Here is a 13,550-nt window from a genome sequence, read left to right as displayed (position 1 = left end):
AGGATTTTCTCTGCCTAGTCCACGCCTAACTTGAGCACTTTCAAGTTAGGCGCAAGGTGTGAGAACTTAAGACAAGTTGGGCGCCACAAAAGATCAAGTAAGGCGCCAGGGCCATTGATACACTCGGGAGGCTTTAAGTTAGGCACCAGTACACTTAAGTTGGACGCAGGCCTTACTTCCACGCATCAAGTTGGGCGCACCATATAAATGAAGTTAGGCGCCAGAAATCTTAAAGTTAAGCGCCAGCTTCCTATTTGGTTCTATTTCCTCACCAAATCATTGATTTCTAAACCAAATCAATAGCATTGATCCCACCCTAAATAGATCCACTTCCCTTTATTTCATTCACTATATATTCCCCTTCGTGATTCCACGTTCCCTTTTAACCTTTCTATATATTCCGTCCATAACACCCTTATATATATATAATCCCCCCCTCCCATTCCATATATATACGCCCCCCCCCCCCCTTCCCCCTTTTTCTATATTTATATATATATACGTCCCCCCAGCCCCCGGGCCCCTTTATATATATCTATATAAATAAATAAATCAATATATATATATATATATTACAAAACAACAAAAAATAACTTTTTTTTGTCCTTTTATCATTTTATTTTTTTTGTGATAATATTTATTTTTATTCTTCCGTCTATCTTTTTATGTCTCTCTCTATTTTTAGTTTTTCTTTGTTTGAGGACAAACAAATTTTTAAGTTTGGTGTTGTCGCTTCACTTGTGATTTTTCTATTTAGTTTAATGATACCAAAGGGAGACGGATCATCTTCACGGAGGAGCAGAACCTGAAGAATGAAACAGCCACTAGAATAACTGAGGTAGTTGAGTTCCTTTCATTATATATTTTCTTCCGTTCTTATTATGTTATATTTCTATTTTTTGCTATTTTACTTGAATGTCTGCATGATCTTTAGTAATTCTGAGTCCTATTTCTAGTTTAATTAAGTTATTTTAAAATTTTATTTATTTGTCTTTTAATTGAAGAGTATCTCATGTACCGCTCATTGAGTTTGAATCTAATAAGAAAAAGAAAAAGAAGTGATATATTGCATGAGAAATTGAGTCATAACTGAGAGTAGTCTTATTTACTTAAATGTGGTGATATTTTCTGTGATTCTGAATGCATTACATGAACAGTGCATATTTGAATTTAAATAAAAGGATGTTGATGTATAAGGAACAAGAAATTGGAGAACTATTATGAATTCTCTGAAGTTAGTAAAAGTTTAATCCTTGAAGCAAAAGAAACAGCAAAAGAAAAAATAAAAGCAAGGTCCAAGACTCGGAGCATCAATGACTAAGGAGGTCAGACATGATTAAAACCTCAAAGAGTTATTTTCCTAGTCATATACTTGTGGTGTAAATGTGTTAAGTAATCCTTGAGACAGAACACTAAGAGTCGAGATCAAATGCAATCAACAGAGTATGCCAAAGGCTTTGAGCACCATTGTCTGTGAGTAACTGAAAGAAAAATCAGAACTTAAAGAGGGTTTCCTAGTTAAGTGCTTGTGGTGTTTTTGTGTCAAGTGAAGTTTGAGACAAAACATTTAAAGTCACGGTTAGGCTCGAGGTGCAAAGCACCAAAGAAAAGAGAATTAAAAGGAATTTGCTGTGTTCAAGGATTAAACTGAAGTACAAAAGATTAGATAATTCATAATATTATCGGGATTCTAATTCCGAATAACAGTGACATCCTTCTGATTCAAAGGAGAATGGGATGCTAGAACTACTCAGGGTTACAGTTGTAAACCCCACTTCAAGAAGAGACATGAGCTTAATTGAACTCTCACTCATGCAAATTCACATCCTAAGCCTATGTTAGTTTTGGTTGCTTGAGGACAAGCAGCAATTCAAGTTTGGTGTTGTGATGCGTGAGCATCTTTCCTATCTTTTCCTAATGAATTTGCATTCAATTTGTCGAGTTTAATCAAGAATTAATTATCTTTTACCCACTATGGATGCTACTTTGAATCATGTGTAATTCTGTTTATTTTAGGTAGCATTCGGCTGGATTTGATGGAGTTTCCGCAGAAAAAGAGAAGAACGCGAATGATGTTGTCAACCCTGACCTCTCTGCACTCAAACCTAAATAACTCGAGTTACAGAAGTCCAATAGATGTGATTTCAGTGGCGTTGGAAAACTAACTTTCAAAGCTTTCCAACGATGTATAATAGTCCATACTTCTCTTCCACGAGTTCTGCCAAGGCTGCGCCTAACTTGAGATTTCTCAAGTTAGGCACAAGACATCAACAAGCACGCACAAGGAGTAGGCTGCATCTCAAGTTACGCACAACCTATTTTTAAGTAAGGCGTAGCACTCAACATTCCACGCCAAGACACACTGCCCACTTCAAGTAAGGCGCAACCCATTCTCAAGTTAGGCGTGGATTATTAAGGAGTCAAGTGGTCCCTAACTCTCCAAGAAGCCAGCACGCAATCTCCTATTAATTCTGATTTAAACTTTATTTTATTAAAAATAGAAAGAGATATTATTTAGTTTTAGAAATTATAATTTAGATATAAAAGGGAAAAGAATCAGCCCTTCGCTCTTCTCTTCTCTTTTACCTCATTCTGCAATTTACAGTTTTTATGAATCCTAGTTTTCTCTCTAAACCATGAGCAACTAAACCTCCACTATTAAGGTTAGGAGCTCTCTCTATTGTATGGATTGATACTATTATTTTTATATTTTAATTCATGTACTAATTTATATTTCAAGAATTGTTTTCGTTCTTTATTTTATGAATTTGGGTGGAACGGAAGTATGACCCATGTTCTAATTGAGTTCTCCTATAACTTGGAAAAGCTCTTTACTTGAACAACAACTTGAAAACAATTTCTCCTAAACTTCTAATTATTTGGACTTAATGGGATACGTGACATATAATCCTCTTATATTTGGATAATTAGGGCTTTTGTGGCATATAAACTAGAATTGAACTTCACCCTCTAATTGGAATTAAGTGACCAAGGAATTGGCAGTTGATGAATTTTAGAGGAGACTAAAAAGGTCTAAAGAATTAGGGTTTAGTCACATATAGTTTGCCATGAATTAAATCTTGCATGATTAAAATAGTTAGTAAGAAAAGTCAGTCCGGAAAATAGATATCTCTGAAGCCTTAACTGTTTCTCCATATATATTTGACAACTTGTTTACTGCTTGCTTTTCTGATTCCCTGAATTTACTATTTATGCTTTTGAACTCTCAAAACACCATTTTCTGTTTGTCTAACTAAGTAAATCATTTAACCATTGTTGCTTGATCCATCAATTCTCGTGGGATCGACCCTCATTCACTTGAGGTACTACTTGGTATGACCCGGTGCACTTGTCGGTTAGTTTGTGGTTATAAATTTCGCACCACCCATCAACTACAGCACCTTCTGCCCCAGTTTTTCCATCCCTCAGAACGTGTGTCCTTCTCCTACCTGAATACCTCTTGGAAGCCCGTTTCTTGGCTGTCTTTGGAGAATAACATGGACCACCTTTACTTGGTCCAACCTTATCCCTATTATTTGGGCCACCCTTGCTTGATTCCCTATTTGGGCCAGACTTCACCTCACCATCTGGTCCATCCTTCACCTCACTAGCTGGACCAACTTCACCTTTCCAGCTGGATCCTGACTAGTTCTCTTCGTTGGTGATACCATTTTTTTCTTTTTTTTCTTCAATCTCTCCTTCCTTTTTTGTTCCTCACTATCGTCACTGCTATGTATCTTCATATTTCGGAGGAGGTGGCTTATATGGCTCATCCTTAGTTGTTTCATACCCATCACTTGAGGAAGACGAGTCACTCGGAATAACCTCCTCAACTTGCATCTCCTCATCGACAACTTCTGGCACACTAACCAGATGATCAAAGTAGATATAAATCTCGTTTGTCCCCTTGTTTTTACTCTTGTTATTCCTTATGTCATTTATCTCAATATCACCCCTCATTACATGTAACCCAAATTCTAAGTCAAGTGCCATGCTATCAAACCAAAACATAGTCTTGTACTCTCTGTAATCCAACTCCTTCAGTAACGTTTCAAAATCAAATAAATTCACCAAATCAATGTTTAAAGGTGGCCACTTCTTCACTTTTCCATCAACATATTCTAATTTTTCCTGTGTATTCCTCTTAAAATTTCCTCATGATGGAAAACAAGAACTACTTCAAACTCATCCATCTGAAAATTATTATTACTAATCAAAACCCAATTCATGACATTTTATCTCACTGTGCCAATGATCTAAACTACTAACAAACAATATTAATTATTTAACAAATTAATTAAAAACATTTTTTAAAAACCCACAACCAGGCAACCCATTTCAACCTACTGAACACTGCAACACCAACATGCAACTTAGGAATAGAGATTGGATAGTGCTAATGTTTTAGATGCCCAAATTCGTTACTAACCTTAATGGCGACCCAAGCTGCCTCCACTGCACGACGTCAATAACTCCGTCAAGTATGGAGTTAGAAGAGTCCTCCGAATCCTTCCTGGTGGCCTTGTCAGCACCAACACTAGCTATCTCCACCACTATCTATCCTTTTGCGCAAAGAAGGTTACAGGGATTTTGGTTATTCTGTAAATATGAGTTAGGGCTTGGGGGTTATGAGGGTGAGAATGACGTTTCCTCATTCTTAACCTAGAAACGGCGTCGTTTTTGAATGTGACAGGGGGACAAATCGACTCCTGTTCATTAACCCTAATCCACCCTGGAACTTAACTCTGGACTAACTGCCAGATCAGCGTCGATAACTGCCACATCAAACTTTTTCATCAACTATGGAAAAAAGGGCACGATGAGTTATTTTATGCACGGACAGAGACCAACATGGATTACTTTTTTGGTGAGGGGTCGCCTTGTCCTAATTTGAAATGGACAGGGACCGGGATGAGTGTTTATTCTAAATTTTAACCCTAAATAAAAAGAATAAGTATTAAAATAAAAAATAAATTTAAATTAAAAATATAAAATAGAAAATAAAAGAATAAATTGAAATTAAATACAAAGAGAAACACTTTTTTTATCTAATTTTTTTATGCAACAAAAAACAGATTCACCCCACGTATTTTATACACTTCATAGTTTAGGAATTGAATCGAATAAAATTACTCAATTTTTTACCTAATTTTTTGATACCATAAGAGAGAGACTTACTCAATTTCACTTGTCTATACCGTAGTTTCATCACAAAATCAAAAAGAGTTTCTCACACCTTTAATTACTCAATGAGAGCACCTTTTATTAGATTACAATTAAAAAAAACTAAACTCCCTAACATAAATTAAAGTCCAATTTAATAACTAATAAACAAATTTAAACTACATAAAATTAAAGTAAATATTCTAATACTTAAAAGTATAAATTAATACTACTAAATAATATTTAAACTTTTCATATCACGAACATTTAAAATACGTAACATTTTCTTTCTCTTAAAAATCATCTTCGAATCTTGTAGTTAAAAAAATAATATATAAAAATAACAAATACAAGAAATACACTTTTTTTCTTTTCTTCTTGCCTTTTTTTCCCCTTTTCTTGTTGTTGTTTTGAATTAAAAAGAATACCAAAATTTGTAGGCAATAACAAAAAAGTAAAAATATCATTAGGACCTGCACAAGATGACAAGAAAACCACCGCTTTTTTTTTTTTATTGAAATTGAAAAATAAAAATTAAAAAATGTAAGTAAAGAATATGCAAGACCAAACATAAACTAATCTAAAACTCGTCAAAAGTAACCTTCATAATTATGCCTTTATAAAACTAAAATAAGTTGCATAGTACTCGTTATATTCAAAAAATAAAAAATTGTGACACAGCTATACATTAGTATGACCGTGTACATGAGAGTCATAAACTCATAGTGGTTAGTTAATATTCAATGGTGGCTGATTTGTTGGTCCCAACTATCTTTGGGATTAACGTTAGTCTCTTAATATGGTTTTTAATTTAAACCGTTAGATCATTTTATTATTATATCTAACGGTGTAGATTAAATACAAATATATATTTTTATTTTTATTAAATACTCCCTAATATTTAACGTTTTTACAAATGATTCCCTTCCTCTTTCTCTTATTATATATTTTGCAGATGGGGTCTCTTCTTCTTCTTCATTACTGCGATGAAAACTGGCACTAGCATCAACTGTTAGGTCTGGTTCGAGACTACCCATGTACGCATGCAACTATCAGAGCCTGGATCGAGACTATTTCGCACCCCTGTCCACTCCGCCTCTAAAATTTGTGTTCTTCTCCTCTCTTGGTCATCTACTTCGTGTGGTGTTCTTCGAAAAGGAAGTCATGGAAGCTGTCACACATATATACACAGAGACATATACTTCACACTTGAGACAGAAAATCAGAAAAGAAACAAAAAAAGAAAAGAAAATCTTCGCGGAAGATTATGGCCTCAAAGGAGACCCAAGACTTCTAGCCATTTCTCAAGCCATCAGAGTCGTTTCTCAGGTTTTCATTTTTTATTTTTTCTTTTTTTCTTTCAACGTTTTTCTTCTTATTCATCAACAGATCTATAGCTGTGACGGTTTAGTTTCATAATATTTTTATGTTTAGAAGTCTGAAATTGATGGTGTTCCACACAGAAGATCAATGAAAAGACATGCATGAGATTAACTATAAGCTGATAGAATAAATCTAACCATAAAACAAGAAAACTCAGTAAATAATCTTGCATTTTTCTTTCCCAAATATATTTGTTGAAACTTATAGTTGAGTAGGACATAATTGAACTTTGTTAATTAGAGGAAGTGAGTGAATAATTGTTGATGAATAATTGTTGATGAATATTTTTTTTAATAGCTAATTGGTGTTAAGAATATATTAATGAGAATACTCATAGCTCTTTGAAATGACCCACACTTAACTATCTGCTGTAGATTTATGTCCCAATTAAAGAAGAAGGTGACCGCTGGTATATGGTTATTAGTTTATTGGATGAAAAATTATATCAGTTTGATTCTAATTTAAATGATGATCAAGTTGAGCCAAGATAAGAAATTATGAAATCCTTGGTAAGATGTCCATAACCCATTTCTTTATACACAAACTATATATAAAATAATACATAAATCTTAATAGATTAGTCATGAATAAAATTTTCAGGCTATAAGATTATCAGATATGGTAACTTTTGGGCATTACCTAAAAGGTGACATTCCTGAAAGAAAAGATTTCATGAATTTTGATGTGAAAAAGGTTAAGGGGTGCCAATTATCCTCAAAGGTACACATAATTGTAGTGAATCTTTTATTTACATCTTTAATTAAAGTGATCTTTTATTGATACTAACTAGTTAATATTGCCACTGAACTTTTAGTCGCGACTCTGGTGTTTGGGTTCTTCAATGGTTGTCTACGACAGAGAAGTTTAATCCCACGGTGTCGGTATTGTAAGTTTCAAAGACATATTGATTAATTATATACATGATGCCATATTATTTAACTAATTAATTCATATTTGTAGCTAAATGAGCAATATATTCGGACATTCGTTGTGATAAATCTTTTGTTGGGGATGTTCAATGACCACAATTCCACAAATACAAGTTTCAGAAGAAGAATAATGATTTTTAGGCTAGGCTTTAAAGTGAATAGTATGGAGATCAACATTTTTGCCTATTTTGTTATTATTTGAAAAATTTGTTGTAATCCTCAATTATAAATGAGATTAGTGATATTTATAATTTATTTGTTGAATTATTATTTTAAAGAAAAAATTTTGTCTTATCAGACAATTTTGGTACATTTTTATATAAGTAATAAATACAGAGATCAATAATATTTTTCTATCTTTATGTTTGTGTATTAATTTGGTCATTGGTGTAAGTTAATAATTGTAACTTTGTGCTCACCTATTATCATCTGAATAATCTGTGCCAAAGATTATTATTATGATCATAGATATCTAGGAATATATCATCATGTGTTCTTTGCCATTTCAAATTGAAAATGATTAGTTAGAGATTCATACATGATTCTTTGTCATTCTAACATTCAGACACTTGTGTCTCAACAAACACATAACCACACCATCATAATACCCTCATGCCATAGCTAGGAAGTTTTTCATGCATCATGCACATATTCATCTGATTCTATTTTATATTGGTATGAAATACACACTATTTATTTGTGAACAAAACTTTGAAAGCAAATCATTAAATAGTAAGCCAAATTCTACGGCATGATGCCCAGAAATCTATTCACCAAATTTTATTCACCAAAACAAATTCAGAATTCCATTCACTAAGTTCTATTGAATTACCAAATTCATCATGAAAATTCATACACAAAGTTCTATTACCCAAGTTTTATTCAATTAGCACATAATAAAAATTCATATAATATTACAATGAGAACTCTTCAATAAGTTCTATGTCGGCACTTGCATCACAACCTTTTGTCCAAAATTCTTGTTCTTCGTAATCTTTTTCAATATCAGATGCAATCCCTGCAAACAAAATATTGATGAATCTCCACTCTTATTAATAAAAATTATATAATTAACATGTGGTACGCAAATTGTTAAACCAAATATTATCATTTCTCCATCTGCATCCAAACTTTTCTCAAAAGGGTTCCTAATTATGTCATGAGAAGTTGCACAGCTCGCATTAGTCTGCTGAATGTCATTTGTCAATGGACAAAATTTTTTATTGTACCCTTCCATGCGACAAATACCACATCGTTGTGGTTTTCGTTTGACCTTCTTCAACTTATTGATACATTCTTTAAAATTTCTCTGTATCATCCGACTCTTCTATCATCTCATCAAAGAATACTCTATCTTCTATTTTATCATATACTTCAAGATCTTACTCAACAATTTTATTTGTAACTGAAAAAACATAAAACAAATAGTATTCTAATAAATCAAAGTGCAGAGACCACTAACATGAAAATAATAGTACTGTTTTGGTTCTATATATTTTTTTTAAATTTATTAAATTCTAAAATAAGTAAAATAGAAGAAAGCGTTAAAACTGTAGAAAATAATCTTCTTTATGCTATCAAACCCAATATCGATTAAAAAAACAAAAGGAATAAGAAACATTAATGTCCAAGCAAGAAATATAGACAACTATATGCAAGAAACAGATTTAAATCTATGAAAAAATGAACATAAAATCACATAGAACCATTAATGTGAAAGAAAGAAGAAATTATGTGATAAAATACAATATTCATACATTAGAGAGAATTTATCGGGATCACACTTCTCTTGTGCCACCATCTGAACCGTCATTGTTGCCTCCAGTAAAATCTGCGTGCTCCATATGAACCCTACGAGGTTTTAGATTTCTGTTGTTTTGTTATTTAGAAGACTAATTTTTCTATTTAATATTTAAATTAGTCATTAATGTAGTTTTAAATGACATAAAACAATAAAGAAGTAGGGATATAATGGTAAATGATCAATATTGAGTTATTCTTGTAATAAAGAAGAGATATAGTATTGATATTGCAATAATAGGCTAAGGATGTTTTTGCAAAAAAAAAAATCAATTGTGTTAGACAAAGATCATGAAGGACCAACGTAAATGCCACCATATTCAATGGCAGTGGCCCTCTATTTGATCCAAAAATTCTCTGTCCAATTAAGACCAATAAGTTTAATCACCCACCATTTTGAATAAATCACATGCTTTAATAATTAAGAAAAAAGCAGGCAGCTAGGTATCCTATGGAGGGGGCAGAACAATACTTTAAACTACTCTAACCTTAATATTTTAGTAATTACATATATGATTAAAGTAGAACAAAATATAACAATAATCTTAAAGAAATGTGTCTATCTGTCTATCTATCTATGCGTAACCTATAAATATCCTTAAAAAACATTCTTCCTAAGATCACTACAAGCAACTTTCCATCTGCAAGATGCAGAAAACAAACCAAATTAACTGTAAAATACATATTTATATATATATAGATCAAATTAGAATCCCCCAACAATGGTGGGTACTGAGTAAAGTCACTATAATAACTGATAAAAAAAAAAAATCCACTTTCCTTTTCTCTTTTTCTAACACCACTGATAAAACTGAAGAACTATCACCACAAAATCAGAAAAGAATTTACCTGAAGGATGATGTTATTTTTAGTAGCCCCTGTGCTTTTTGATCTCCCGTAACATCAAGACTAATAAACATACATAGTCTTGAGGTAATAACTATATAACCGAAGGGAAAAAAAAGAAAAAACATAGTAAGTTAACTAAGAAGGTTCATCAATTTCATCAGTTTTGCTGAATCTGCTGCTTCTACTGAAAGCTTGATCCTGGTGTAAATATTGCAAGATTAGACCATCCATTGCTACCATTATTCCAACAGCTTGAATCACCATTATGCATACTCAGAAAGCTCTCTGCATTATTGCCATTGCTCTGAACATCCAACCCTGGATTTCTACTAGAATTCGAGCTCACTGGCGGCTCAACAGAACCGGTCGAATTCACATTCACTCCGAATTCATTCATTTGCACCATTTTAAGACTTGATCCATTTGAATTCAGACCCTCCAATAGGCTCCCCAGATGGCTAGTTGCCAATAGGGAACTGAAGCTTAAGCCTGGGCCTTGATCAGCCACAGTAGGCTGGGCGGCGTAGGCCTGGGCCGAGTCGGATTCAGGAGCGGATGAAGCAGCCTGTGCTGGAGTGGAAACGGATGGTGAAGGGGATACTGATGATGATGATGGTGCAGATGATGATGTAGGGCGTTTGGAGGAGTTGTTGTTGGTGGATGATTTTTTTGTGTTCTTCCTGCTTCCACCACCAACTGGGATGTTCCTAAGAGCACCTCCTTTGGTCCAATACCTTCTGCAATTCTTACAAAAATGGCGTGGCTGTGAGAGATTGTAGTTGTTGTAGTAGCAGAATTTGGTGTTTGTTGAGTCGCAACGTGGGCATTTAAGTTGTTCTTGTTCAGGAAATTGGGGTTTGATGGGTTGAAATATTGTTGGGTCTTGCATTCTCTCCTTATAATACTAAAAAGCACTTCAGTATTTAAGCAAAAGGGGTTTTATCAATTTGATAACAAAGTTCAAAGTTCAAACCTTTCAAGGGATTGAATTTGAGGGCATGTGAAGCAAGCAACCCTTGATGTGTTAAGATCTGAGCTCAGGTTCAGGAAAACAAAGGTGTAAGCTTTTTTATAGTACTAAGTAGAAAGTGGAAAGATGACAAGATAATCAATCAGACCATGATCCGAAAAATAAAAACACATAAAAAGTGTTGTTGTGGTTGGTTGTGTAACATAATCTAGAAGCAGTTCCAACAAAGTAAAGTAGTTTGAAGAAACAGATAGAAGCTCAAAGAGACAGAACGAGAAAGTTACGTGGTTGGTTTGATGAATGAACTTGGAATTGGAAGCTTCTCTTGTTGCCTTGGATTTCTATGGATGGATCATTATACCAGCTGAAAAAAAAACATGACATAACAAACAAACAAACAAACAAAAGCAGAGAGATTTAACTAAGTTCAGCACAAACACAAACAAAGAATGTTCAAGAGAGAAAAAAAAAATAGGAAGATATTTGAAAAGCCTCAAAAACCTTGATGATGGAGATTATTATGGAGTGTGATGACTACCACTAACACACACCCTCTTCAAATAGAAAGAGAATAGATACACCTCTCTCTCTCTCTCTCTCTGTTGCAGTCACTACTCACTACAAGTAGAAGGATTGGCTTGAATCTTGAGCTCCTTTTTCTGGGCATTCAGACATCGCACTTAACTAAAATTTAACAGTATTAGTGGGGCGATTAAAAGTGTTAACTTTCATAAAAAGTCATGTTTTTGTATATTAAAAACTAGTAACTTTATTTAATTAGTCAACGGGTCAATGACCAAAGTAGACCACGGAATTAGTCGCTCTTATTATTATTAGATGACCGTATGAAAACTGCTCCTGGAAAAAGTAGTAATAATATAATATAACGTAACAATAAAATAAGAAAAAAGGGACGCCAATAATGTAATTAAGATATTGATAAAGAGACAAATAAGAATATTGAGATGGGAGAATCGAGTGTAAGGTCATAAATTCTTATGGTTATAAACAAATGGGATAAATAAAATAAATTAATCTTCCTTTAATATAGAGGTATTTGTGATATTAGAATGTCTCCATCAACTTAATCACCTTAATTAAAGACACCAACCACAAAAGACAACTAACTAATAACCTCATTACTCGATAGTCTATACTCTATTATCTACTAGTAACGCATTTTCAGGGGGAAAAGATATATAATATTAATAGAAATTTTACCGACTTAAATCTGGCTGAGCCAAGCCGTATATTGGGCCATGTTGGGAAAGCCGCCGTCAAAAGAGTGGCCCATTGAGCCCACACGACAGGGCTTGCGTGTGGACAAAGCAATCAACACCCATCATTTCGTGGGTTTCATCATGAGATCACGGCCGTTGAAATATCACGCAAGCGAATCAGAGACGTCAAAGTGTCGAGCGGTGTAGAATGTGTGCGAAAGTGGGTTGCGTTGAGTTACCGTCACCCCATCACAGCCAATGACACAGTGGACACGTGGCAGAACCCCATGAGTGGAAGGTGCTCGACTGACAGCTGGAGCAGCACTGCAGCAACAAGTTTCATAGCAGGAATGTTAGAGTCACACGCCGGTGACATTTTGAGGAACAGTTGTGGGTCCCACGTTTTGTCATTTTATTGGCTGCTTCAACTTGAAGCCGTAGATGTTTGACCCGTGTGACTGTGACGTGGTGATGGTGAAGAATGAGGGGGTAAAAAGCTTAAAGGGAACAAGTGGGTCCTACATTGTGCGTTGAATTGTTTGGACGGCTGTGATTTGATTTGGGTTGATGGATTGGAATTGAAGAGAGGCACCGTCCTCGTGCGCATAGGCGAAGGATTAGGTGGCCCCCATTTACTTCAAATGCGGTGATTGATGATCAAGTTTGACACGTGTGCGGCTGTGATGTGATTAAAAAAATACATCTTGTACTAAGATCAATATTCTACATATAATATAATGTTTTATGATTAAATTGTTGTGCAGCCACGTCCTCACTAATTCAGATTCCACTACTTGATGAATCAATAAGGCCACCAACTAATGACACATAACTGGTTCCATGTTATACGATTTATCGTTGGAAGTTACATGTGTGTGACCAACTACTGTTATTATTGTAATAAGTGTATAGAATGGTGGGATAGTAATGAATCAAATTAGAACATGTATAAAAGATTTAAAAAGAGAGAGAGAGTAGTGGAGGAGTGAAGAGCAAGTTGAAATGAAGATACAATAGCACGAGGAGTTGTGATGGGAGAATGGGACCCCTCTCCTATAACATTGTAATTCTATGCATGTGGACGACTCTTAATTTAACCATTTTCAGATGCACATATATGTATATACAACTTTATCATTACAACGACATTTTCTTTCATTTCAAGTTTAATTTTATCTAATATAATGACTATAAATTTGTAGTAAAAAAACTATAAAAATCAATAGGTTTATTAAG

General features: G+C 34.0%; 2 protein-coding genes across 20 annotated transcripts; one reads left to right on the top strand and one right to left on the bottom strand.

Moving 5' to 3' along the window:
• The first annotated feature begins 6,077 nt into the window (after positions 1-6,077).
• On the top strand, positions 6,078-7,837 carry LOC112703069 (uncharacterized). Of its 3 annotated transcripts, XR_011864035.1 has the most exons (5): positions 6,078-6,492; positions 6,921-7,055; positions 7,147-7,266; positions 7,361-7,432; positions 7,507-7,837. XR_011864035.1 is itself a non-coding variant. In XM_025754380.3 (4 exons), the coding sequence occupies exons 1-3, from the start codon at positions 6,199-6,201 to the stop codon at positions 7,412-7,414; spliced, it is 468 nt and encodes a 155-aa protein (XP_025610165.1). In that variant the 5' UTR covers positions 6,095-6,198; the 3' UTR covers positions 7,415-7,432; positions 7,507-7,837. The 3 variants fall into 3 exon arrangements, 2 of the variants coding, with proteins under 2 accessions (XP_025610164.1, XP_025610165.1); XM_025754380.3 differs by lacking the exon at positions 6,921-7,055 and having other exon boundaries at positions 6,095-6,492; XM_025754379.3 differs by lacking the exon at positions 6,921-7,055 and having other exon boundaries at positions 6,087-6,492; positions 7,361-7,837.
• Positions 7,838-8,279: 442 nt separating this feature from the next.
• On the bottom strand, positions 8,280-13,226 carry LOC112703068 (uncharacterized). Of its 17 annotated transcripts, none has more exons than XR_011864026.1 (6): positions 11,596-12,272; positions 11,379-11,458; positions 11,098-11,155; positions 10,125-11,028; positions 9,233-9,306; positions 8,280-8,493 (listed from the first exon to the last, which is right to left on the bottom strand). XR_011864026.1 is itself a non-coding variant. In XM_072199482.1 (3 exons), exons 1-3 carry the CDS (start codon positions 11,476-11,478, stop codon positions 10,306-10,308), a joined length of 714 nt encoding a protein of 237 aa, XP_072055583.1. In that variant the 5' UTR covers positions 11,479-11,589; the 3' UTR covers positions 9,943-10,305. The 17 variants fall into 17 exon arrangements, 1 of the variants encoding a protein (XP_072055583.1); XR_011864024.1 differs by having other exon boundaries at positions 9,233-9,344; positions 11,596-12,113; XR_011864025.1 differs by having other exon boundaries at positions 8,280-8,880; positions 9,233-9,326; positions 11,596-12,113.
• Positions 13,227-13,550: the final 324 nt, after the last annotated feature.

The sequence above is a fragment of the Arachis hypogaea genome, chromosome 7 (genome assembly GCF_003086295.3).
Source record: "Arachis hypogaea cultivar Tifrunner chromosome 7, arahy.Tifrunner.gnm2.J5K5, whole genome shotgun sequence".
Lineage (NCBI taxonomy): Eukaryota > Viridiplantae > Streptophyta > Magnoliopsida > Fabales > Fabaceae > Arachis > Arachis hypogaea.
This window is presented reverse-complemented; position numbering and strand designations above follow the sequence as displayed.

Bases quoted from the DNA above. Each gene is read 5' to 3' on its own strand.
- LOC112703068 (XM_072199482.1), bottom strand. From the start codon at position 11,478: ATGTCATGTTTTTTTTTCAGCTGGTATAATGATCCATCCATAGAAATC. The intron at 11,156-11,378 runs GTAACTTTCTCG...ACCTGAGCTCAG, and splicing joins TCATTCATCAAACCAACCAC to ATCTTAACACATCAAGGGTT. The intron at 10,862-11,097 runs GTTTGAACTTTG...TAAGAATTGCAG, and splicing joins CAAATTCAATCCCTTGAAAG to AAGGTATTGGACCAAAGGAG.
- LOC112703069 (XM_025754379.3), top strand. From the start codon at position 6,199: ATGTACGCATGCAACTATCAGAGCCTGGATCGAGACTATTTCGCACCC. The intron at 6,493-7,146 runs GTTTTCATTTTT...TAAAATTTTCAG, and splicing joins CCATCAGAGTCGTTTCTCAG to GCTATAAGATTATCAGATAT. The intron at 7,267-7,360 runs GTACACATAATT...CTGAACTTTTAG, and splicing joins GGTGCCAATTATCCTCAAAG to TCGCGACTCTGGTGTTTGGG.